Below are 26,435 nucleotides of genomic sequence, written 5' to 3'. Positions count from 1 at the left end.
ATGTTGAGCCATTTGGTGGCTTGTCTGCAAATCACCTCTTCCTATCCTTTGCCCATTTATCTATTGGGTTACCTTTGTCTTGTCAATTCATAAGTGCTCTGTGTGTATTAACCTTTGTCCTCTACATTCATTACAAATGTTTTTTTCCCAAATCTGTCACTGGGCTATTTAAGTTTCTTTGTCATATGCAAAGTTTAAGTTTTTTTTAGTTTTAAAGGTTTTTATAATATATTTTCTTTTATGGCTTTTGGGCTTCTGATTTTAAGTTAAAAACTAGATTATGCATGAATGGTGTAGATTTTCTTGCAAGAATTTTTTTTTTAAGTTTTACATTTAAATCCTTAATCCATCTGGAATTTACTTTTATGAATAATGTATGTTGGAAGTCAACTTCTATTTTTCTCTCGTTGAAAAGCCAGTTATGGTTGTACTCTATATTAGGTAATCTACCCTTTTTCAACAGAATTAAACTACTCATTACATTTATCATACACTATTAAATTCTTCTATATACCAAGATCTATTTCTGGATTATTTATTCTGTTCCACTTATCTATCTGACTTTTTCTTTACCTTTGGCAACACTGAAGAGAATAAAGTGACTGAGGGTAAGCCTTGATATCTAGTAATACAGGTAACATTATTATCCTTTTTAATACTTTTCTTGCAATTTGGGAGTCATTTATTCTTTTATGTAACTTGAAGATTTATTTAAACAAGTTAAAAAATTCTGTGAGGGTTTTAGAATTGTGTTTTAAATACAGTATATATAAAATCTGGGAGCACTGAAGTTTTATAATTAGATCTCTCCACTTAAGAATGTGATCTTTCCATTTTTGTCAGATCTTGTTTTAATGCTTTTAATAATATTTTATAATTTGCTTATTTTAGATCGTATACTTTTAAAATATAGTTTATCCCTAAATATGTTTTCCTATTTCCAATACCAGATACTTATTACTGGATAGGAGTTCAACTGATTTTTGTATATTTATCTTCTATCCAGGTACCTTACCAAAGTTTTACACCAATTTCAGTAGCAATTTTTATGTTTGTTTTTTTTTTTTACTGGAATCTCTTCAATTTCTAGGAATATAGTCATATCTTTATCTTTTCCTCCTAACGTTTATATGATTTATTTTATTATCTTATTGCTTTCTCTAGAACCTCTAAGATAATATTAAATATTAATAGTGATAGCAGCTCCTCTACAAGGGTCATATTTTAATTGAAATTGGTTTTGTGTTTCACTGCTGAGGATAATTGCTGTTGGGTTTGGTAAATAGACTTTATTATGTTGTATGTAATTGCTTTCTGTTTCAACTTTTCAAGGTTTTATTAGTGATAGCTGTTGTATCTTCAAATACTCTGTGAGCATCTACTGTTATGATCATATTTTTTTTTCTCCTTTAGTGTGCCAATGTAACAGATCATGTTGATAGCTTTCCTGGTATTGAAATATCTTGCAACCTTGAAATAAATCCTACTTGGTCATACTATATTATACTCTTGACACATTGCTAGATTTTCTTTGCTAACATTGTATTTAGAATTTTTGCATCTGAGCTTGTAAGTCTGTAGATGTATTTTTGGTCTTATTTCTATACTGGGTTTTGACATCAAATCTATGTTAGGAAAGGAGAGCTTTCCATATTTTTAAAATCATCTTAAATAGTTTAAATAGCATTGGAATTATCAGTTAGATAAAACTCACTTGTAAACCCATTTGTATCCAGTCCATATTTCAATATTAGATCTTTAATTACTTTTTCAATATCTTTTGTGGTAATAAATTTATTTTGGCTTTCTATATCTCACCAGTTTCAGTAATTTATATTTTCTGGGAAATTTTCTAATTCCTCGAAATTTTTAGATTTGTTGCCATTAAGTATTCTTTTCTCTCCATTACTTGTGGTTGTCTCCTTTCTTGTTCCTTGTATTTTTGCTCTTTCCTCTCTTATTTAGGGTGATTTGTCTATTTTATTAGTGTTTGGAAAAATCCAACTTTTGGATTTATTTATTCCTTTGATGACTTTATTGTTTTCTACTTTACAGCTTTCAGCTTCTATCAGTTGCATCCTTCTAGTTTCTTAGGTGCTGTTTTGCAATTGCTATTGTTATACAATATTTGTATAACAAAAATTGTTATACAATTTTTCCACTGAAGGCATTTAAAGCTATGCATTTCCCTCTGAGTCATCTTTTGCTGTATGTTATAGGTTCATGTGTAATGTGTGCTTTTTGTTGCTTTCTAGACAGTTTGTATTTTTAAAAATTTTCCTCTTTGATCCAACAATGTACAGAATTGTTTCTTGATTACTGTGCAGTTATATTGGTTATAGCCACACTTTGTTTCTAATTTACTGGATTATGATAATGGAATGTAGACTACAAAATTACTACTTGTTTAAGTTAATTAACATTAGTATTAATATTAATAATTATTATTAACAATTAATTAAAAATAACAATAATTATTTTGGCCAAGTATTGGATTGATTTTTGTATATAGGGATATACAACAAAAAATGTACATTCTCTTTTTAAATATGCTATATAGGTCATCAGATTTTTTACTAATTGCGTTATTCAATTCCTCTATGTCTTTATTTTTGTCTATTAAAAATGTCTGGTTCTGAGAAAGGTGTACTAGAATCTCTATAATTATGGTTTAATTTTTATCAAGTTCTTTTTGCAATTCTGGTTTCTGATTTAATGTTTAGTGCTTCTGGTAATTGAGGCACAGAGTTTATCACCTCTGTATTCTTCCTGTTGTTGTTGTTTTTGTTTGTTTTCTTGGCCGCACTGTATGGCTTATGGGATCCTAGTTCCCCTACCAGGGATTGAACCTGGGCCCCTTGGCAGTGAAGACCTGAAGTCCTAACCACTGGACTGCCAGGGAATTCCCTATATTATTTTATTTTTTTAAATAAATAAATAAATACATTTATTTATTTATTTATTGTTGGCTGCATTGGGTCTTTGTTGCTGTGCGTGGGCTTTCTCTAGTTGCAGTGAATGGGGGATACTCTTCCTTGCGGTGTGCAGGTTTCTCTTTGCAGTGGCTTCTCTTGTTTTGGAGCTCGGTCTCTAGGCGTGCAGGCTTCAGTAGTTGTGGCACATGGGCTCCGTAGTGGCTCATGGGCTCTAGAGCGCAGGCTTAGTAGTTGTGGCGCACGGGCTTAGTTGCTCCGCCGTATGTGGGATCTTCCCAGACCAGGGCTTGAACCCATGTCCCCTGCATTGGCAGGCAGATTCTTAACCACTGTGCCACCAGGGAAGTCCCCTTATATTCTTTTAATAGAGTTTTTTGTCATTACAGAATATTCTTTTGAGTGCTTTTAATGTTAATACCACTCTGATATTGACATTTCAATTCTTGCCCTTTTTTGTTTACATTTACCTGTTTTCTCTTTGCTACCCCTTTATTTTCAGCTTTTTTTGAATCATGTGAGTTTGTGTAACAACACACTACTGGATTTTGCTTTTCTAAACACATCCCTCTGTTTTGTAATGGTAGAAAATTCAACCCATTCTCATTTATTAGATAATGATGGATTCCCTGATCAAGTTCCTTACTTTGTTTATTTATTATGCTTGTATTTATCTTAACGCTGTTGTTTCTTTTTCCTTTTCCAAGTTTTTGCTGATTTATTTTCTATTCTGTATTTTTACTATTCTTCCCTGAAAGTTTGGTTTTCTCTGTGATCGATATTTTTCTGCCCCTTTTGGGGTACATTTCGTTGGCTCAGGTGGGCACTTAGAGGGCCCCCTCCTCCACCACCACCCCCCAACCAGGCACATTCAACACTGATACATTTGTTACTAGGCTTACACCCAGGGGCAGGATGTCCTGGGTTCTCAGTTCTGCCATTCAGCAATAGTATGACCATGGCCAAATTACCTACCCTCCTTGAACAGGAAAACATAAGACAGGCAGTGGTGCTCCTGTTCCCCCCACCACCTCCTTAGGCTTCTGGGCTATAGGTTTGGGCCTTACCTTTCTCAGAGCTGAACAATCAAGAGGAGGGGATGGAGAAAATGACCTTTTCCGTGTCTTCGGCCCCCACTCTTCTCAGAATTCTAGGAAGGAAATTCTCAGCTTCTCACTGGTCTTTCATTTCTGTGGGACAGCAGGGTTATACTTTCCTCTCCTGTCCTCAACGTAACAAAACACAGCAGAGTGCCCAGGCTTTGCCTGTGGACATACAAGAGGTGGGCCAGGAACCCAGTTCTCCTACCTCCAGCTTTAAATAAAGAGGGGAATCTTCCATCTTCTTCTCTCAGCCCTTTGAGTAGCAGAAATGCCCATATGATAAAGCTGGAATAATCAGGAGACAGGAAATTGGAAGAGGGACCCACAGAGTACATGCCCTGGGGAGTCTGGCTTTACCCAAGGTCTTGAGGAAGCAGCTGCAGGCCTATACTTCATCCCTTACAAACTGCCTTAAAAGCCAAGAAACCCTCTGGTTCAGATCATGCTTTGACTGCTACCACCAGGTCTTGGGACTTGCCCTCAAAGAACTGTGTCTCAATTCTTTTGTTTTCTCCCAACGATTTGATAGAGCAGGAAGGTGGGAAGTATCGTATACCATCTATTTCTACACCTTTAATTTTGTGATTCTACAAAAATTTTTTCCATTAGGCAGAACTTTGAACTCCTTGAGGGCAAAGGCCGGGCTCCTATACGCCTTCAATCCCGACTCAAGAGTCACGGAAGTTGGTTTGTTGCCTTCTCCTGCAGGCTGTTGATCACTAGCTGAGGCCAGCCACCCGGAAAGCCACTCACCTCCTTCTGCACACTGCCACCACCTGGGCCCTGCGACCTCACAGGACCATGGTGCTTATTTCCTGCTCACCCACGGGCTCTGAGGTACTCTCCGCCTGTTCTTCCACTGCAATACTCTCTTAACGCTTCATAAAAATAGTTGCACGATAGAAAAGAATATATATATATATATATATATATATATATATATATATCTGAGTCACTTTGCTGTACAGCAGAAACTAACATTGTAAATCAACTATACTTCAGCGAAATAAAAATAATCACCACACACACACACACACACACACACGAAAAAGTCCACAAGCTCCCTGGGGACAGGGAAAGGGCTTCTTCTCTGCTAGAGGCCCTGTGACCAGTGTCCTCACTGAGGGGTGAGAGGAGGGAGGTGTGACTGGTGACACCCTCCCCAAACCCATCAACAGCGGCCCCCCCCCCCCCCCCAGCCCTCCTCCACGTGTGAAAGAACACCAAACAACTCTGTTCAAAACAGTTTATTTTATTTTATTATTTTTTTGTCAGACAAACACATTGATTTCTGGACCACAGTAGAGGATGGAAACCTTTCACAAACTTATTTATTTGAAAATACAAATATAAAATTATACTTTCCACATCTGTGATGTGAGAGACTGCCATCCACATAGTAATTTTTTACAACAGGGCTTTAAGAAAGCCACACACAAAGACCTGAAAGATGCTTGAGATATATATATATAGATACATATATATGTATATATATAAAAAAAATACTCACTACCAAAGTTGTCATCAGTTTCATACTAAAGTATAAAAGTAAGGGTGAGGTCAGCCACAGTGCTAGGGAAAGTTTTATTTAGATACATTGATGTCCACATGAAACGCTTAGACTCGCATCCTATTACATATGGAATTCCGAGTTTACAATACACCATGAACGGCAGATTGGCTAGCCCACGCTACTCAAGAGGACACTCACAGATTCCACACAGGATGGTACAGTATGTACAGAATACAGTAGCAGAGAGCCTTCTGGAAGGCTCTGAAACTTCTGTCTCTCAGTCTCCATCCCCCTCCCCCCCGCACGCCCCTGCCTCCTGGAAACAAACTCTTGTCCGAGACAATACATTCTGATCATTTGATAGCCAAGCGTTTGGATTAAGGTTGCTTCCTCAGAGGGGTGGGTTCTACGTATATATTTTTGTTTTAGTTTACTTACTTTTTTTTTTTTTTTTTGGTTAAAAAAAAAAAAAGAAAGAAAAAGAAAACAAACATATACAGTAGTTAAAGTATTGCTTAACGCACAGCGTCTCCTTGTGTAGTGTTGGTGCCCAGGACCGGGCTGAGCTGACTTCTGCTTCTTTTCTGTTTGGAGCAGGGGGATGGGGGAAGCCTGCCAGCATCTCTCTTCCATGTGCTTGCCTGCATCTGTCCCTCTGCTCTCAACACCCCCCACCCTGCTTCAGCCTTCCTTGGCAGGTAGCCTGGCTTGTGAAGCACATTAGAGAAAGCAAAAAACTCTTCCCTGCCCCACCCAACCCCCCAGCCTCCCTCTGTCCCTGCGCGCCACTCCCAACTGATAAAGAGAAGTATGTTAGTGTTTCTTTTGTAAACAATTTCATATGCAATATAATACAGAAAGCATGGCTGACCTTCAATAAAAAAAATATAGTAAACTATATTGCTTTATTCTTGATTATGCTGCAGTGAGTGAATGGCAGAACGAAGCAGTGTGGTGGGGTGGTGGCTAAGTCCCTAGCCCTCGTTTGCACTAAAGATCAAAATAGGTTTTGCTTTTCTATTTGGAACCAAAAAAAGAAAAAAAAATTTTTTTTAAATCCCCAAATGAAAAGAGAACCAAAAAAAAAAAAAAAAAAAGCCCAAGAAACAAAACAAAATTGAAAACAAAAACTGAACACCTTTCAGGTCATTAGAACCAACAATTACCCAATGATTTTTATACTAGTCTAGCAAGATGTGTGTAACATTCACTGGCTGTGAATTGCTGTGCAGTGAAACATTAAATTGACAGCAATAGAGCCATGCTACCTTAAAGTCCAAGCTACGAGTTCAAATTAAGATGAAGGTTATGAAGGATAGGAACATAAAGGCCTGTTGGGACTTCGTTTGAATCAAGCTGATGAGCGACTGGGATAGAGAGCGAGGCTGTTTGGTTTTCCCAGTGGGTGTGAGGAAGGCCACAAGCCAGGTGGGTGGAAGCTCCTGGAGAGGAGACCTGGAACTTGGTCATCAACTCCACGTCCAGGTAGAACCAGGGATGGGTCCAGGAGCTTACGCAACTCACTCTCCTCTGCGTGGGAGGAGAGGAGTTTGGGGGCCCCAGGCAGATGGATCTAGAAGCCAGAAAGTCACCCGGTGGCTACTTTATGATTCCGGGGAAAAGCCATCAGCCAAGAGGGTTTCTCCCCCAGGGAAGGTGAAATGTGGTTCCCATGTTCGCCACTGAGCTTAATTGAAACAAAGACAAGGCTGAACGTCAGTGCTAAAATAATTTACAAAAATCTTCCAAAATGGACTTCTAGATGAGTGGGGGACTAACGTGAACCTTAACCTAGGTAGCCACATTAAAACATATCAGATTTCCACGAGATTTGTGCTATGGGCTACTGGGTCTCTTCAAAAGGTATTATAAACATCTAAAACATATTCACACAGATTATCAATTTCTTCTGAGCATTCTTAAAAAAATATTTTTTCTCTTAGTAAAATCATTTTAATATACCATGCCTTCCTCTTTTAAAAAATAAATTAAAAAAATCCAGTTTTGCATATCTAGCGTTAGCATTTAAGGTAGTATGGCACACCCCTTCACAGTTGGGGGGTGGGGTGGGAATCTACAAAACGCCGTAGAGTCTACCGGCATCTGAACATCGTGAGACCTTGGGTTAGTTGAAACCACATCAGATCAGCAAAAATAAAATTAAAACTTGAAATTGAAAAAAAAAATGAAAGGAAAAAACTGCCCCCAAATTATTAGCATTTTTTTCATAAATAAGAGAAAGTTCTATCCTTACTGGTCCTAAATCTGAATAACTATGTCTAATTTTTTTAAACCTTAATTACCTTATACCTATCAATATGTACTAGAAGAAAGAGGAGAAAAAAAGTCACTACACTAGTACCAGGACAGCACGCTTACAAGATAGCCATTTTATACATTATTAACAGACAATGATCAACAAAGAGTCTTCTATGAGGTGATGGGGGATGCAGAGAAAGGAAGGGTAGTACAGTACATCATCAACATGGACAAAATAGTAATTAAATTCCCTAGTCTAGACACTGAATTTCTGGGAATTTATTGTCTCTTTTTTTTTTCCTGTTTTTTTTTTTTTTTTAAATAAAACTTCTATTTTGTTATTTTATTACTTGAACAAGTTTTGATGTTTTAAAAGCGCCCAGCATTTTACTTAGCCTGGTTGTTTGGAAATAAAAAAAGAAAGAAAAACAAACAAAAAAAACCCCTCACCAAACAACCTAACATTTTATTGGAAAAAACAAAGAACGTGATTTTTTTTAAAAAAAAATGTTGCTGTTTAATTAAAATTGAAAAAGGCTTTTTTTCTTTCTTTCTGAGTTAGCATTTTGGAGCCTTTTGCTTGAAGATGCTTTTACCCTACCATGTCTGTGAATGTCTACATTAGTCTACTTTGTTAGTAAAATTTATAAAAATAGGAGTGCAGCAGCTCTTTATAATAAATGTCGCATTCAGTGTCTCATACTGGCTGTGCCTTAAGTACCAAATTTATAAACGTAACAATTTAAAAAATATTAATAAAACGTCAATATCACATTTTTAAAAAGAAAAAAATATATATCCACACTACAATATGTTTTAATGCCATCTATTGAGTTGTACTTCTATAGTTGCTGTTGCCGACCTATGACCAACATTAAAAAAAAGTTAAATTAAAAAATATCCTTCATCATAAGTATCTTTCCCCATCCGAGGACCATATATTATAACAGCCAAATGTTCAACATGTGCAAACAGGAAACGGTCAGTTTTTCCCACCAGTCACAGTGCAGCGATGTTTATACTTTTTATTTTTTAAAATTCTGTTTACATCTACAATAAATTAAAAAAAAATTCTTCCATAGCCTCTCTGGTGATACTTGCAGCACTGAGGTATTAAAAAAAAAAAAAAAGAAAGAAAGAAACAAAACCAAAAGATTGCTTTCCTAATTGGTAAATAGAAAGTGAATGGAGAAAAGGTTTCATTAATGCCGGCTTATCCACTCCTGGCCCACGGGCCCCCAGAGCTGGGGGCGGATGGGGAACAGGGGAAGAAGAGAGGCAAAGTGTCCTAGGGACCTTTGGAGGTGCTGAAATGATTGGACAATAGAAAATGATCAAATATTTAAAAATTAAGACTGAAAAAGAATGTCCCCCCTCCCCGCCCCACCCAAGCCAAACAGGTGTGCTTTGAAACATTAAATATGTTAAATATTAAAATTGTAGCTTTGTTTTTAAAAAACGTCTTGGGAAAAGCAGTTTTTCATATTTTAAATAAAAATCTAACTAGACGGTAACGTTGGAAGCTGTGCACAGACGAGAGGTTAATATGCTGGTATGACACTAATACAGTTCTTAGGTCTATCACACAGACAAGAGGAGCTAACCAGTGTTCTAACTTGTCGTGGGGTCGGCCTGGCAGCTGGGTGTTCTTCGGTCTCAGTCACTGACTTGGTTTATTGTTACTCCCCTCCTCCATCCACAGAGCATCAAACTGCCGAGGACCGACTCCCTCACAAAAATATTTTTGATTCTCTCTTTCTTAATAGTTTCTATGTAGTTAATGGAATTGTATTTACAACATTTCTTTTTTTAGAATTCACAACTGCAAAAAACCTTATAATATCACCTCTTTCAACAGAAAAAAAGCACTTATAGAAAAGGAGGACACTCAAAACATCGTCGTCCTTACCTTATTGCCGAAAATAGATATACTTAGGTTAACAAAGAGACAGCACAAAAAAGAACCGCTATAGTCTGTTAATTAGCCTACTACATCTCACTTCTTATACAATGCAAAGTAGAAAGTTGTCGCCCACCTCCCGCTCCATATTTCACAACCTCGCCTCTGTGTGTGCTCAAATTCCACCTGAAAATTCATACAGTCTCAGAATTGGTACCAAAATATTGAGAGTAATATTACCATCTCAGCATCCTTGAAAAGTGAGAACAGAATTAAAACAAGCAAAAAAAAAATTTTTTTAAGAAAAAAAAATACCTTAATATAACAATTATACTATGGTTAGCTTTTAACTAGATATTAAAGCTATATGACTACTGCACTAAGTCAAAATCACTACCAAATGTGATCTGAAGAGATTTAAAAGGAGAAGGGGGAAGAGAGAAGAGGGAGGGAAACCATCAAGAAAAACAAAAATAAAACAAAACCAAAATCATGGGATATATACACATTTAAAAGCCGTTGTCTTATATTACAGCAGATCCATGAGATGATGAGATGCAGTCCACCCTCGATCCGAAGTGAGCCATCTCTGGTTGGGATGGGGAGTGAGGCTGGTGGGGGAACAGGTCTGATGACATCACCTAAACAAAGGGCCACTCAGAAACTTCGCCCAGTCTTGCCTGGACATCCAGGTATGCTCTGCAGGGTATAGAAGGTCGAGGGTGTCCAGAAGAGAACAAAAAGTGGGGATGGGAGGAGAAAGAAGAAGTGTCAGGCGAGCATACCATTTACTCCAACTTTTTATTTTTTATCTTTTTCCTATTTCTTTTTTTTTTTAAACATCTTTATTGGAGTATAATTGCTTTACCATGTTGTCTTAGTTTCTGCTGTACAAAAAAGTGACTCAGCTATATGTATACATATATCCCTATATCCCCTCCCTCTTGAGTCTCCCTCCCACCCTCCCTATCCCACCCCTCTAGGTGGTCACAAAGCACCGAGCTGGTCTCCCTGTGCTATGCGGCTGCTTCCCACTAGCTATCTATTTTACATTTGGTAGTGTATATATGTCCATGCTACACTCTCACTTCGTCCCAGCTTAACTAGAGCTTTCAAAGTATGGCTACATTGGGCTACTGAGGACATTTGAAAATGGCCAGGCTAACCGCTGACTGGGGTCACAGCCTGAGCTGTGACATCGGAGCCACGCCTGCTGCTGGGGAGAGGGCAGCTCTGGTTAAGCTTCTGTTTTCAAAGCTTAATGTTTAAAAACTTCTGTCTTTATGAGATACCCATCAATGACTGTCAATAACTGAAAATGCTAGTTTCTACTAAAAAAAATCATATTACATACCAAAGACTCAAGGTCAGGACACACAAAAACATTCACAACAAATAACCAGCTTTGGTTCTAGGAAATAAAAACAGGCCCGGGATTCACAGACTTGCCAATCGAATCTCCCTGAATTGACTGTGAGCCTGGGCCCCTCCTTCATGGATGGTACTAAATGTCTGAGGGTCACCTCTGTTGGGGGCAAAGTGTGTGTTTTGGTGCGGCCATGTGACTCAATTGGCCCACTTAATCATTTTGGAGGGGGCAGGTGGTTACCTCCACTCTCGTCTATTCCATCCTTCTGAGTCCTAAAGGTGGATGAGGGAGGCTGCGCTGGGGGCAGCCTCGGCCCTCCCCCGACCCCCATGGAAACGCTGCAGAGGCCTTGGAGGGTGTGGGGAGGAGATGGGAGGAAACCTACACCACCCTCCACTTCCAGGGGAGGGAGGGAAGAAGCGCTGGTAGCTGTTCAATCCCCTCATCAACTGATTCTACAAAGGGCTGGAGCCACTTTCCATCCCCAACGTTCTTGGGTACATGAGTCTGCCTTGCTCTCAAAGGAATCTTAGTTCCCTTGGGGCCCCCAGACCCAGCTTAATTAGTCGTGAGTAGCTCTCCTTCACACTGTTAGTGGCCTCTGGCTCCGGCCGGCCAGCGATGGCTGGGTCAGTGCTGGAAGGGAAGTGTAGGCGAGGGGTGGGGAGAATTCACACACGGGGTTTATTTGGTTAAGAGAGGCAGTTGCGTTAGTTGAGGTGATTCCTTAGCAGCAATATTAGAGAAATTCAAGAGATTTATGGAGCTCAGCTCCACCTGGTCCCCCAGCTGGGCCCACCCTACTGAGTCCTGGCTGGCTCAGGGGCCTGAAGCAACCCTCTACAAGAGGGGCATCCTGCTGACTGCAAACCAAAGTGGCAAATCCATCTCCGGCCTTATTCCTTTACGTCCCAGCTCCTGGAGCGAAAGGCGTTCACGCCCCAGCGCTGGGATTCTATGAGTGGGACCCATTCCCAGGCCTTGGCTGTCGCCCTCTCTCTTCCAAAGAAACAGACCCATATCTCAAGACCTCAAACTAACTCGCTAACACGGGTCACGTTTAGCTCTCGCGAGAGAACCGCTCTCCTTGGTGCTCTTCCCGAGAATGATGGATACTCATTTTCAATGAGAACGTGGCAAGAGGCTCCCTCACTGACTGCCCCAACCTCCGCTCTCCTCCACTCCACCCCTTCCATATCCCCATCAAAGTGATTTAAAAAATGTTTAATTAACTTGAGCTCAGTTTAAAAGGTTAGGAAACTGGCAGGGATCCAAATCCATGTAACGCAGGTGATGTCGTTAATTTAATTTGCTTTTCGTGCGGTAATCTGGATAATTACTCAGTAGTTACTGGCAAAAATGTTTTCTTTTCACTAAAAGATGGAGTCTGGCTGTTTGACTGCATGAACCCCACTGGCCGAGCCCAGCGAGCTCCGGGGAGCTGAAAGGGCCCAGCAACCCACAAGGCCAGCTCGCAGGATCCTGCCCGCCCTCCCACCCCCAGGCCTGGCAGAAGCCCAGCGGTTCCCTGCCTCCGTCCCCCTGGGACGGGCACAGCACAAAAATCTCCTTCCAGTTTCCCATACTCTTGATTGTATTTCAAGACAGAGAAAGATGAGGGGTGGGAAAGATAAAGAAAAGGAATCAAAAGAATCAAAGAAAAAAAGTGGGGTCATGCTTTAAGCTGGAGGAGGGATGAGAGATTAAAAGACTGGATTGTTTTGCCCCCCACCCCCCTGAAAAGGGGTCCAGAAAGAGGAAGGAGAGATGTGGACGTGAGGAGACCAGGGCCGTGCGTACTTGCATGCCCAGGGCGCATACATGTACGGACACGCCCAGCGGGCGAGACACGTGGCAGAGAAGGTAATACCTCAGAGTGAGATGGCAACGAAAGCACCTGCTCAATGGTATCCATTTGTAAAGGCCGTTGCAATCAAAGGTCCCTAAAATTGCACAATTGTTAAGGTCATCAGCACACTATACATGGGAACAGATTGTCATATTCTGGGAAAGGAAATTATCTCTAGGACTAGACTGTGGTTGCCAGCATGAATATGTAATTCTGAGACACCGTGCCACGAGGGGCCAGAATGACATCCTTCCCAGCCCCGACTCCCCACCCCCGGCCTGTCCGCTCACCCAGGGGAAAATTGAGAGCCAGATTCACAGGGGTGGGTGGGTGATAGGAAAGGGGGGCTTGCGCCGAAAATGATGGGCGCTGTTGCCCTGAGCCCCAGCGAGCAAAGATAACAGTGTCTCTGTCCACAGTCCCAACGGCTCCAGCTGGGGAGAAAGCAAGGCCCGTGCAGACCAAACGTGACGATGTGCTTATTTCAGAAACCATCACAGCACACAGGTCAGAGACCGAGGTTTTCATGAACAAATAGGGTCTGTGTTTCTGGGCACTGACAATGGAAATGAGCTGTGTTCTACGTGGTGACAGACGGTCTCCCAAATTGATGCAGCTCGAAGCTGAATAATACTACTCTGGATTTGGTACTACAGCTGATCCGAGGGGATTTGACTTATCAAACTACTGCCTTAAGTGATATCGGCTCGGGAGTGGAATTGAACAAGGACCCGGACCGCACAGGCCAGGGATGGCAGAAGTGTGTGTGTGTGTGTGTGTGAGTGTGTGGAGAGTGTGTGTGCATGCATGAGAGTGCACAGACGTGCGTTTGAGGTGGGGACGGAGGACTTCTAACACCAGGGTCAGGGACGGGCTGCCCTGGTGCCCAGACTGTCTGCCCTTGTTCTGTTCTCCCCAGCACAGCTCGGGAGGCAGGGCTCTCCCGACAGGGACATGACCTGGGACAGCAGACACTCCCAACTCAGCTCAAAATCAAACTGACTCCAAGATGGTGAGGTTGGCCGATTTTCTGTTTTCCAAATGGAAGGGACAAGCGAGTAAGTGGGCTCAGGCACATTCATGCTCACACACACTGCGAGGGGGAAGAACAATACAATCTGAAAACAGCATGCAAATCTGTTAAGCAAATTTCCATTGCCTGGATTAGTGAGATTATAGAACCACAGAGCATTACAAATATCAAATGCATCTGGCCTTCGGGGGCAGGCGCAGCTACAGAACGCAAATGGGAACTTATTGGAACCTGGAAACTGTAAGAAACATTAGCGGAGGAAACCTCCTGGGACAGGGCTCGCACCCCACGCTATGTCCCAGGCCCCGGCGCTGCCTCTGGACCTTGGGTGGTGACTCTCCCGACTAAGCTGCTACCCTGTGGGGCGGGTCTGTAGCTCCAAGGTCCCAACGCACATGAGTCTCCAGGAGGCTGGGATCGAGGAGAGGGGGCTGATACTGAGGCTCTACTGTGAGCCAGCAGCTGACATATCCTGTTTCCATTTATTCTCTCACAATCTTTTGAGGGAGGAACACTTATATTCGTTTGGCAGCCAGGGAAGCAGAGGATTATATACGTGGCTCAAGGTTGCATGGGCTGGACGTGCTGGAGTGGTGATCTGAACCTGACCTGCCCACACTCCCTCCACTCACCCATGGCTGCACACCGCGCCTGACCCACAGGTGCTCAGGAAGCACCTAAACGAAGAAGCTTCAGCCCTGGATGGCTGACGTGATGCGGATGGGGGCCCGCTGCCCTCTCCTGGCCTCCCACCTCTGGGCTTTTCTGGCACACCCGCCCCGGGGTGCCACAGGACATGGGCAGGAGGGCAGGGGCAGGAAGGTACTTACAGCTATGCCGTGGCCGAAGCCTGAGCCCGGCTGTGGGCTGGCCGCACTTATGTAATTCCCCACTCCGGAGTCCTGGCTGGCAGGGCCGTAGAGATCGGCGACAGGTCCTGGGCTGTTGGCCCCCGGGAAGCCTCCGGGCCGCGCCGGGTTGGAGCCTGCCGGGGAAGCGGGCGCGCCAAAATTCGGTTGAGCACTGTAGCTATTCAGGACTGGTGTGCAGAGAATAGAGCTGGGTATGAGGCCAGAAGCCACGCATGCACCGGTCATTACAAGCCAAACACTCCAGAAAAACAGCTGAGGCCCAACTTCTAACACTGAACCAAGGCCATGCGAAGACATCAGCAGGGACTCAAGGATACTCAGCCCAGGCTACTACTAAGAAGCTCGGAGCTCCAAAAATAGAGAGAAGAAAAAACAATCATTCAACACACTACGGCAACCAACCGGAGGTGCTTCACTGCCCACCAAATTATCACAATAGAAATAGAGGTATATATGGAAGAGAGAGAGAGAAAGAGTTTTTTTTTTTTTTTCACATCTGAATTGATGCTCATGCAGTCTTGTCTAGATCTGGGCACGTTGAGACAGCATTCACATCCCATGCAAACTACAAAGGAACTAGTTTTAGACTACACATTGTGTTAATATTGATATTAAAATGTGACAGGAAACAAAGCAATTTGTGTCCAGGAAAAAAAAAATCTTTGGGGAGGGGATTTTTGATTTGCTTTTTCTTTCATTTTTTCTTTTCTGGTTTGTTTTTGGATCCATTAAATGACAAATTTGTTTTAAACAAAAAAAAGTCAAAAAAGATCTTCAGCGCCCCTCCCCCCCACCAACCACTTCCCCCCTCCCCACTGGCTGCTCCCTCCCTGCCCACCCCTCCCATTTATATCCCTGTATGAACATCATCAATACTGAACGTGGTCGGAGGATGGGATATGTCATGGAAAATTTGGGCATCTTAACATAACAGTAATGATGGTGGCAGAGGGTTCCCTTCTGGGGTGGAGAGCTGGGGATGGAGGGAGGGGATGGGGTGGGGATGGCAAAGCTGGAGGCTCTGGGGCTGAAGCTGAGTGAATGCCAATGATTCTACCGGACACCCACACACTCACCTCCTGCAGTAGAAGGAAAGGGGGGATTTAAACTTTTTTTTTCCTTTCGTTTAAAAAAAAAAAGACAAGTATGAATTCAGAGCATACTGACTGAACCAATTTATCACTAAAGCATATCTGACCGAAATGTCTGCTTTCTGTTGGTTATCTTCAGATATAGTCTCCAGACAGGAAAAGAGCTAGGAATGTACCTTCGCTACAGAGAGATGGGACTTCACACCCACAGACCTGAGAGTGGCAGTGCGGAGGGGGCAGTGGGAGGAGACACTGCCTCAGGCTCCCTCCCTTAGCCTCCCCCAAATTCCATCATTCCCTCCCCAGCAAGGGCCACAGCCTGTCAACCAGGTTCATTTTGTCTCATCTTCATTTCTCCTTAGTAGCTTAAACTTTTTCTTTTCCCTAACGGAAAAAAAAAATTTTTTTTTTAACTGTAAAAATAAGTTCTCATTGATTTTTAAAGCTCAAGGTGAGTCTGGGGCTGGCCAGTTCTGGGCTACAACTAACCCATCTCAAAGAACCAGACAATCTGGCTTCCACGCATTTCCATGGCTCCCAGGGGCTGCTCCTCCCAACAGCCTTCTCCCTCCTGCCCCCCTCGGCACTTCCCTCTGCCCTGTGGCCACCCGCCCTCAGTGGCAGAAGGGAAGAACATCTGCAAGTCTGCTCTGGGCCATGGCCTTGCCCCGCAGACCTGTGGTTGGAGCCCCTCACTTCTGGGCCGGGGGGATTGAAGAGCCAGACGTGGATTGATTTCTACCCACTTGTTGCCGGGATGGGAAGAGACCGAAGATGCACTCCAGCCAGGCCAGTTGGAGACTGGGACAGGACACGAAGATGCAAAGGAGAGCAAGCCAAGCTGGGCCTGGCTCTTGACTCAGCAGAGAACAGGCAAGCTGCTACCTTGGGATGCCCTCTAGGGCAGGAGGCCCCAAGGTCAGGCCCCTTGGAAGCTGTGCTGAGAAAGGAAGAAACTGGCCGATGGGAAGAACAGGTTAAAGAGAAAAAAAATCACAGAGGCTTCGAGCAAGTGAGTTGCTGATTTGGGAAGGCACCGGCAGACAAAGGGGGATGGGATTTTTGAATACAGAAGATTAAACTTGCAGATAACGTTTGGCCTTGCTCACTCATGGAGTGAGCTGCGATATTCAAAAGGCAGCATTATCTCGGTCTCACACACTTTCTTCCTCCGGGCTAGGAAAACTGAGGGAGCTCAGACAGCGGACTCCTGGTTCACCCAGGCAGCTGACCCCGCTCCTATACCAAGTAACCAACAAAGTATCTAGCTGGCTCTGTTTCAGGGTGGAGAGCAGGGGTGTGGGCAGTGGGCCACAGTGCAAGATAGGAAGACTTTTTGACCCCTTTCTCCTGTGTCCAGATGAGGATCCAGGAGGACAGTGGGCAGGCCCGCCTATCTAGAAGCCAGGGAGAAGGGACGTCTCCATCTTGGCTTCTTCCAGCAGGGGTAGGGCCATCCAGAGACTAATCCAGCCAGAGGAGGCAGCCTGGGAGACAGGAGGCGGCATGTCCTGAAACACGCCCCTCCGGAGGCTTAGAAGACAGGAGGGCTGGTGGTATTTGGCCCAGCCCCCGGCTACCTCTCACGAGCCTGTGTGCCCAGGAGGACTGCAGCTTGAGAGTTGGCCTGAAGGGAATTTCACAGTAAGTAGCTCTTCTTAGGCCTACATTGCCCCTCCCCTCTCAGTCCTCTTCCATCAAATGACACCAGTATCACGGCTGAGAAGGCACTGTATTAAAATGCAGCTCTAAAACCCTAAGTCTCGCGTGAATATACACCTGCCCTCCTAATGCCGGAGCCCCAGCTCAGAGTCACCCTGCAGACGGTCCCCAGCCAAGGGTGAAAGATCAGGCTGTGGGTTCCCGCCGAGGGTGCAGCTGGCAGGCAAGAAGCACCTGGTCCTGGGCTGGTCCTTTTTCTCTGGGCTTCTGGACAGTGGATGCTGCACCCTCAAAGGCTGAGGGCATGGAGGGGCCGGGTCTCTGGGCCCCTTGGTCAATGACTCCCTCCTTCTCTGTGGGCGGAAGACCCAGGCTCCAGAAAGCATGTTAACAAGCCAACGAGATGGCCCGAACCCACGATCTCTGGGAATGCTCTACCCAGCAGCGGCTCTGCTGCTCGGGAAGAAAGGGGCAGGGCACTGCGCACGCCAACGTGTCGGCGGCTGTTCCCGCTGTCTGATGGTGGGAAGGCATTAGGGACAAAGCGATTTTCTTCTTTTGGGAGGTTCGCACTGCACACTGGCTGGTTACACAGTAAAGGAGGAGGCCCTCCCCTCCAAGCTGTGACCTTGAGAGGAGAGGCAGGGGGAGAAGCATGACTCCGAGCCCCTGACCTAAGGGTGCTTTCTGTTCCAGTCACCCCTCAGTCAATTTTCAATGGTCTGTCTCCTTGGAGGTTGCCTCCAGGCTCATTTTGAGGGGCCAGAAATGTCCCACAGGCCAGGATCAGGTCAGGAAGAGGGGACGGGACATTACTCTTAGTGGGCAAGGACGCCCGTCTCCTGCTCAGCTGGGGGGGGGTGTGTGTGGGGGGGGGGGATGGGGAGGGAGGGAGGGGTCTCAGTATGTGCTGCTAAATAAACAGTGCTGAGGTTTATAAATCGGACATTCTGACTCCTGTCCCAGAGGAGGACAGTGTCCTGCAAACACCCTGGCATTTTTGCAGCAGAAGCTGTGAATGCTAAGTGGCCTTGGGCAAGCCCTGGGCCAGGTTGCAGTTTGGGGGCTTGCTGTGAGGGAGCAGGGTCACTTTCCCATCGGCTGCTCTGGGCAGCGTCCACAGCGGTGGTTTAATACCGGGCAGGCTCCTCTTTACGCCTCGCCCTGTCCCCCAGCATCCTCTGGACTTTTTGGGTCCAGGCAGCAGGTATGCTCAGGGAGGCAGCTATGGTGCAGAGAAAGGGAACACTGGACTTGGAGTCAGAAGACCTGAGTGTGACCCTGGCCCTGACCTCCGGCTACACGCCTGAGTGTCAACCCCTCACCGGTTGGAGTCCTCACCTGCGACACGTGAGTGCTGCCTGCCCTACTCAGCCTGACTCTCCGTGGGCTGTGGCGAAAACGCAAAAGAGACAGTGCTCTGGAACTTGTCAAGTATAAAACAAATACACCTATATTTGACATAGCTGTCTATGCAGAGCCCAACAAGACAAGTACCGTACGCAGATTTAGGAAAATCTGATGTAGGAGAGTACAATTCACTGGCCATACAAATCAGGAAGTGATTCACAAAAGGATCTATTTCATCCACCTGGTGCACTTAATCACCTTGGACCCGATGAAAGGACTCTGGGGACTGGGGGACAGGAAAGTATATCTCAGAGGCCAGCAAGAGGAAACGCATTTGAATTAAATTTGGAGGCACTTCCCATCAGATAAAAGGAGGAACTTCCTGGCCATCAAGGGAAGAAAACACCTTGATGGCTGACCCAGGAAAGCCATCCAAAGACCTTATCCAAGGTCTGTCCTGCAGGCTCAGACTCTCACCTGCAGGGGCTGGACCCAAAGCTCGTGGGCCCCTCGGGGTTTGACAGCAAACCCAGGAGACGCCTGCCTTATGGAGGGCTTACAGTCTGCATGTGGTTCTGCCCAGCTGTGGTCAGGAGGCGCTGGGCTGAGAGTGGAATTCGTCACCGAGGGTGGGGAAGTCGTGGCGGGGGGCAGTGAGAATCAGGACAGCCTCACTGTAGGTCTAGGAAAGGTATGGAAGTCCCAGTACTTCTGTATGATCCCAAAGTGATGCCACTGGACCTGGGGCAGAACGCTAGGGCCCAGGACTCTAAGGGGGGGCACCCCTGGGAGGGCGCCTCTGGCTCTAAGGCTTGAAAAGTAGGTTATTACTGATCCAGAGAAAGGAACTGTTTCCAAAGTCTTTTCCAGATGAGCTCAGGCCACATATCTGGGACAAACCAGGGCCCTGCCAAGTCCCAGCCTTAGGCCTGGGTCCTCGTTTCGTGGGTCTCACGTTTCACCAAAAGGCAGGGCCAGCCCTCAAGACAATTTCAATCTTCTTCTTGGTGAATTATGTGTTGCTGCCAGGTTTAATCTCAGGAGGGGCCTCGAGGCCCCCAGGACATTTCTGGGACAGAGTGTGTGCTGCTCACAAGGCAAATGCAGTTGGTGGGCCCGTCCTCAGCAAGCCCAGCTCAGAAGGTAACCTGCTGCCCAGCAGAACTCATTATGCCTCCCACAGGGACAAGGGAGGGGAGTCTGGTCTGGGCTGACGGTGTCGTGGCCCTGTTCCCAACCCCCAGCTCCCGCAGAATGGAGGACCCGGAGCATAAGCCGACGTGATATTCTTCGAGGGCAGGGCTGTGTTAACTCATCACACTAGATTTTAGGGGTTTTTGTTTGTTTTAGAGAATTTAAAGAAAGCGACTGAAAAAGGAATGAGTAGAGGGGCTCTGCTGATAGGCTGATGCCAGGGAAAAGAGACCAGAGTCACCGCCCCTCCGACACTCACCTTGTCTATATCATGCTTCTCTCCGCCCGGATTAAAACTCCACAGCAGCAGAGCCTGTGTCTCATGTCAGCAAGGGACCCCTCAAGGCGGGGGGCGTGTGGAAGGTGGGGACCCTCCGGGTTCTCACGGGACCCTGTGTTCTCCAGAGCAAGAGCAAGCTGCCCGATTCCCCTACAACACGGGGGCCTCAGTGGATGCTGGGTCCATAATGCCAGGTGGCTGTCAGAAGCGGAGACCTGCCTCTGAACAGCCCCTCTCCTTGCTGGGGGGCTCTGAGGAACAGCAACCAGGCAGCCGAGGCCTTCCTTGAAACAGAGTTGATGGCCCCAGTCTGCAGCCTCACTGTGCCCTCTGGAAGGCGTGCCCACTGTAAATTAATGCAGGTGGTCTGATGGGAAAGGTCAGCCTGAAAAGATACACCTGCTTCTGATAACGGAAGGAGAAACCCTCAGCTGTGAATTACCAGCAGGGCAAGGAGGGAATTGCATCCAGCAGTCTGCCCGGCCACTGTGTCCCAGGGATCCTGGCTCAAACTTTCCCCCTAGAGCTTAGCCTGGAGGTGGCAGAGGGAGACAGAGAGGGCCAGCAGTTACATCTAACCTGGGAAAACTGTATGACTCACTCAATTTAAGTCAAATCAGTTCAGGGACCCAGATGCAGGGACAATCAATTTTATATACAACATTTTTTTTTTTTTTTAAGCTCTGCTGAAATTCAAGCTATTTCAGAAGGCAAGGAGAAGACATACTTTAAAACTGGGGGAGGCTTGAGAGAGCAATGTGATGGTATTTCTTTCTCCCTGTCTCCATATACAAACCCGTATATTACTGAGAAGGACAAACTCAGCCTGGTATCAACAAGTCTGGACACATCCAGTGACGCCCGGCTCATCATAAATACCGCACAGGACACATGGAGAGTGTCAGCTCATTCACTGGGCGGAGGGAGTCAGCGTCACAAGCATCCCGACTGTCGGTTTCAGTGGTGGCAACTGCTTGTTTGCTCAACACCTAGCCTGCTTCAGACTACGGAGGTCAGTGTAGATGTCCGTTGGTTAGTGCTGGCCTATCTTAAGTGGGGAATTGATGGACAGTGGAACCTAAGACTTGGGACTCATTATTCTGTAGCATGGTCTCAGCTTCTGGTCAAATCACATCCCCTAAAGAGATAACGTCACTGCTGGTCGGCTCCAAACCCCTCACATCCTGGGTTATTAGTGAACCGGGATACTCACACTACCACTCAGGTCAGCGTGAGGAGACAGCCCCAAGCACCCGCAAAGGACCTATATCCGAGGAGGGCTTTGTGGCCGGTACTTTATACTTTCTCTTGTTGTACAATCTCAGCAGAAAACATCTCATTCGCTTTCCATCTCGATGCTTTTTTCTTATCAGCCCTGATTTGGGTGTGGGTGTGTCTCTTCCAACCAAAGGACTAGGCTGCGTTAGTTGGGATGGAGGGAAGGGGGAGGAAGGGGGTCAGTGGCTGGCTACCATCTGCTCACGGGGTAAATTCTGGGGATGCAGTAGCCTTGAGTGGGCCTGGGCCTGATGGCCAAAGAAACCAAGCTTTTGTCATGAGGGCAAAGAACGAACTTTCTGGGGCCACCATCAGGTTCTTGTTTCTCCCAGACCCCAGGGGTCTTGAGGGACTGACCTTGTTCGCATGTTCTAAGGAAGAAGGGGGCGAGGGGCCCCAGGGAAGGAAAGGCCACGACGTGAGTCCCTGGGGCCTAGGTGGTACTCGCTCTGCCAGTGTGAACTGTCTGCCCGGCTGCAGCAGCTTCCCCAAGGAAGGGACCCCAGTGGCCGCTCCAGCTCAGGCCACAAGGAGTGAACGCAAGGTGGTGATCCTGATTCCTCTGGGATATAAAGCAGCCTTTCAACAACACTTCCACCCTGAGCCTCTCAAGTGCTTCAGAAGACGAGGGGAAGTCAACCCCAGAGACAAATGTTTATGGTTCGACTGAAGCAGGCGGTGGGTGTTTTAACACTCACATCCTGCTGCCTCTTCCCTAAATTAACTGGTTTCAGGTTCCAGGCCCACACAGGTTAGCACGGGCAAGGAGCAGCACATGGGCGATGCCAGAGCCTCCCATTCCAGCCCTCCCTGACCTGAGAATCAGAAGGAAAGGAGGTTAGGGAGTGTGTGGCCTGGGAAGGACTCCGTCTCTCTCTGTAACAGTTCTGCGGCTCCAAGGGTCTCCTAGTTTAATCCTGAGAATCTGCCTGGCTGTGTTTTGCTCGGGTGACCCCCTGTGTCCCCGAGGCACACCCACCTCTTTATCTTTTCAAAAAGGAAACCAGTCTGGCTTCTCCCCGCATGGACCCAGGCGCCCCAGCCGCGCTGTGCGTGCTCGCTTTCTAATTCTCACCCTGCCCGCCCCCAGCCAGAAGGGTCGGGTCCTTGCTTGTGTCTTGTAAGTGACTCCACTCACTGCAGCCCCAGCGTACATTTCCTTCACTAAAACTACTGTTAACAGAAAACGCTGTGAAACCCAAGGCCGGAACTACATCCTTGTAGTATCCTCAGTCACGATGAAAAGCTCGGAAGGGATGAGGTGATGCCCTGTCCCAGTTAGCAAAGGTGGGGCGGGGGAAAGCCTCATACTAGTTCAGGCAAAACGGGGTCTGGAGGCAAGGGGCACAGGGTTCTAGAAGCTGTGGTTTCTCGGGGTGCCAGGCTAGAAAGGGAACTAAGATTCACTGAGCACCTACTGCGTGCCAGGCACACTGGCAGGCGTTTAACACCATCCTGTTCACGCTCCAAACAACTTGTAAGATGGGTTTTATGGCCCTGGGGCTGCCGACAAGGAAACCGAGGGCTGGGGCCATGAGGGGATGTGTCCAGGGTCTCACAGTGCCTCAGACTGACTGAAACCAGCTCTCACTTGGTCTTCAGGGCTACTCCCCCGGGCTGCTTTTTAAACTGAATCACACTGCCCAGTTGTCCTTCCTTGCATCATAGTTTGAGAAGGTTTCTTCTGTTTATTTGGATATTTCTTGGCCTCACAGAGGTCACAAAATCAAGGACAAGGAATCAAAGCCCCAATGTTGGAATGCCAGCTCCCGAGGGCATGGGTCCTGCTGCCCTTTCCAAATTGGGAGCTCCCTGGTGGCGGGGGTGTCTCCCCCATCAGACCGGGGGCTCCCTGAGGTTGGGCCATGCCTGCCACAGGAGAAAGGGGTCAGCCTCTCACCTGAGGACTAGACCACCCTCCTCTGTGCCACATCCCAGAACAAGACCGGGCACGAAGCAGGCATGCGGCATCGCTGGGGTCAGGGGGAGGTGGAAAGGGCACTGCCAGAGAGAAAGGAAGCCCTCCCACCCTAGAAAGAGCAACCAGAGGGCTGGTCTCAGTCCCCAAAGACTCCAGTCTGCTGAGGGCTGTCCTGTGGGGAGCTGGCATGCCCTAGCACCCTCAGTATTTACTGCCTGATCACATTTCATGGAAACTCACTGTTTGGGGCCCTAGCAGCCAGCGGGTGGAGTGGGAAGGATGCCCAAGGGGCAGCCCCTTGAGGACCTGAGGCTTTTCCACTGGAGCAGCCCGTCTTTAATGATTATAAAGGCACAGGAGTTTAATCCGTGTTTGATGTAAGCACTAATAGCTCTGTGTCCTTGAAGTTCAAAGCGGGCGCATACATGTCACTAATTGGCCAAGCATGGCGCCATTCAGCTCCCTCTCATGTTTCTAATTAGGTCTTTAATAACAAACAAACTCCGACCTTACCAAAAGGCCCCCATTCGTCAGACAGTCAAGGAGGGTGGCTGCTTCCCTGTTTACGGTTGCTCCGGGCTGCTGGCTCTATGGGTACATGCTCTCAATCTCAGGGGGGAGAGGCAGGAGAATCCATCTATGCGGACAAAGACCCCTTCAGCCCAGCCTGGAGGGGTGGGTTTCCTGGCCCTGCCGGGAGGACCAGTGGCGGGCAGGAGAGGCCTGGGCTCCAAGGCTGCCGGCTAAGGATCCCAGACCAGCTCATTAGAGGAGGCTGGGGTGAACTGTCTGGCTTGGCTCGATTTATCTGTTTCTGAGGTAGGGATGCTGATGACAAAGTCACAGAGATGGTGTGAGGCTCCATATCTAGCAAGAACCTGATGGTATTTGAGTCCATGGTTACAGGTTGGACTTGCCTGGGGAGCTTTTAAGTAACGCTGAGGCCTGCCCACCGTGCCCCCCACCTCCCGCCATCCCCCTGTAGATTCTGATTTGATGGATCTACAGTGTGGCCTGGACACTAGGAATTTTAAGAACTCCCTAGGTGATTCTAACATGTAGCCAAGTTCAAGAACCACTGCGTTCGCCCCAGTTCCACAGCTCATCGACGACAGCTATTAACAGGTCCACCTTTATTAGTGAATACCTTCCAGAGTGCCAAACCCTAAAGGGTTAATCAACCACACACAAGGATGGAAATCTGACTATAGGGTTGGTTTTGTTTTGTTTTGTTTTAATGATACACAATTCTGGAAATATGTCTATCCCTCTCATTGCCTTCACACATTAAAAAAATGGGTGACTGATTTTTTCAAATGCATCCCTACCAGTTGCCTCATCACTTGGAAGCCCCTGGCTTTCTCTTCGGTCACTCCTCGCAGATCTTAAGGCACTATCACTGTCAACCTTTTGCTCCCAATGATAAGGGATCCAGAGCTTTGGAAACAGCAGCAATACAGAGCTATAGAGCTGAATGGTGCCCAAGAACCCAACAGTCTGAAATCCTTTGCCCCCAAATCAACCAGCTTGTTGTTGGCAGAAGCCAGACAGGAACCAAGTCTTCTGATTCCCTGCTCTTCCTTCTACGCTCTTGTCATCATCTTCTTCTTCTTCTTCTTCCTCCTCCACCTCCTCCTTCTCTTCTCCTGCTTCTTCTTAAAAGCCTCTCATCACCCTTATCTGATTAATCCGCAAGATAACCCTCCCCCTGGACGGGGAAGGGGTATAAGGGATGCCTCTGAGCTGTTTCCATCTCCAAGGCCAGACGCCAGAAGTTGTGGGGTCAACCCCTGAACAACCAAGTAACCTTCTAGCAAGTCATTTCCAAGTCTGATTGGTTTCTCTTCAAGCCAGGTGGGAGGGGAGACACTGAAATCTCAGGGGCTACCTCAGCGGAAGGTTTAGAGACTATTTTATGCACCTGGCGCTGAACGACCTAGACCCAGAAAAGTCGAACAACGTGGCCAAGGGTACATAGCAAAACTGGGCGAGAGGTTTCTTCCAACTCAGGCCCATGTTTTCTGGTTTTGCTGCCGTGTTTGTGGTCTTTTCTCTGGAGGCTGGGTTGACACGACCAGGCTCTTCTGCCTGGATCAGTGCCTGACCGACGCCCTGACTCCAGGGCATCCTGGGTCCACATGTGTTGGTAAGGCTGTGAGCATCTCCTCTGCCGGCCAGGACGGGGAAAGCCTACCCTCTGCACGTTACAGTCAGAAAAAACTTCCAGAAAGAGAGGGGAAAGCGGGGCTGGGCAGCCTTTGCCTCCCACAGTGGGCTCTACCACAGGCGCACAGGTTTGCGTTAACTGGACAGACCGTTTTATTAATATTAATAAGTAACTAGGAACAAAGGGCCCCTTTATTTTTAGCTTTCTCTAATTGCGTAGTAATTGCTCATCAACAAAACAAATGAGCCCCTGCTCATGGTACTGTTGCCATGGTACTGGGAGCCCAGCCTCCCTGCAGGACGATTGGCGGAGGAGCCCACTGCTCCCGCCTCCGGCGCCGCCCCTCCCAGCCACTGGCTTAAGGCAAAGCCCCGGCAACTGGGCGGCCAATCCCCTCCCAGCCTCAGGGCTGGGCTGGGCTTCCCAGCGACCTTCCAGATTAAGTCCTCACAGCTCACGTGAAGGGATGTTAACATCCCTACCGGGAAGAGTCTTGCCCAAAGCGTCCTCCCCTGCTTCATGGCCTAGTTTCCTTCAGGCAGTGGCTAACTTCCTTCAGTTTCGTTTTAGCTAAAGGCTCCTTTCTAATAATGATCTTTAGCCTGGCTCACACTTACCCGACCGTGCCTCCTCTGGGCCTCCTTTGTGTGCCTTTGGTCTG

The 26,435-nt window shown here is 46.6% G+C and overlaps 1 protein-coding gene across 2 annotated transcripts in view; it reads right to left on the bottom strand.

The window, feature by feature from the left end:
• Positions 1-5,964: 5,964 nt before the first annotated feature.
• Positions 5,965-26,435, bottom strand: part of MSI2 (musashi RNA binding protein 2) — a 388,273-nt gene continuing 367,802 nt past the window's right edge. The window contains exons 12-14 of one of the 2 annotated variants that reach the window (XM_029211534.1): positions 14,790-14,944; positions 12,948-13,020; positions 5,965-10,407 (exon numbers count right to left, since the gene is read on the bottom strand). In XM_029211534.1, the coding sequence (XP_029067367.1) occupies positions 12,979-13,020; positions 14,790-14,944 (197 nt within the window). In that variant the 3' untranslated portion in view covers positions 5,965-10,407; positions 12,948-12,978. The remainder of the gene's footprint in view (positions 10,408-12,947; positions 13,021-14,789; positions 14,945-26,435) is intronic. The other variant, XM_029211535.1, reaches the window with a different exon arrangement.

The sequence above is a fragment of the Monodon monoceros genome, unplaced genomic scaffold (assembly GCF_005190385.1).
Source record: "Monodon monoceros isolate NGI ecotype Baffin Bay Population unplaced genomic scaffold, NGI_Narwhal_1 Super_Scaffold_9, whole genome shotgun sequence".
Lineage (NCBI taxonomy): Eukaryota > Metazoa > Chordata > Mammalia > Artiodactyla > Monodontidae > Monodon > Monodon monoceros.
The sequence above is the reverse complement of the archived record's forward strand: the minus strand, read 5'-3'. Positions and strand labels throughout refer to the sequence as shown.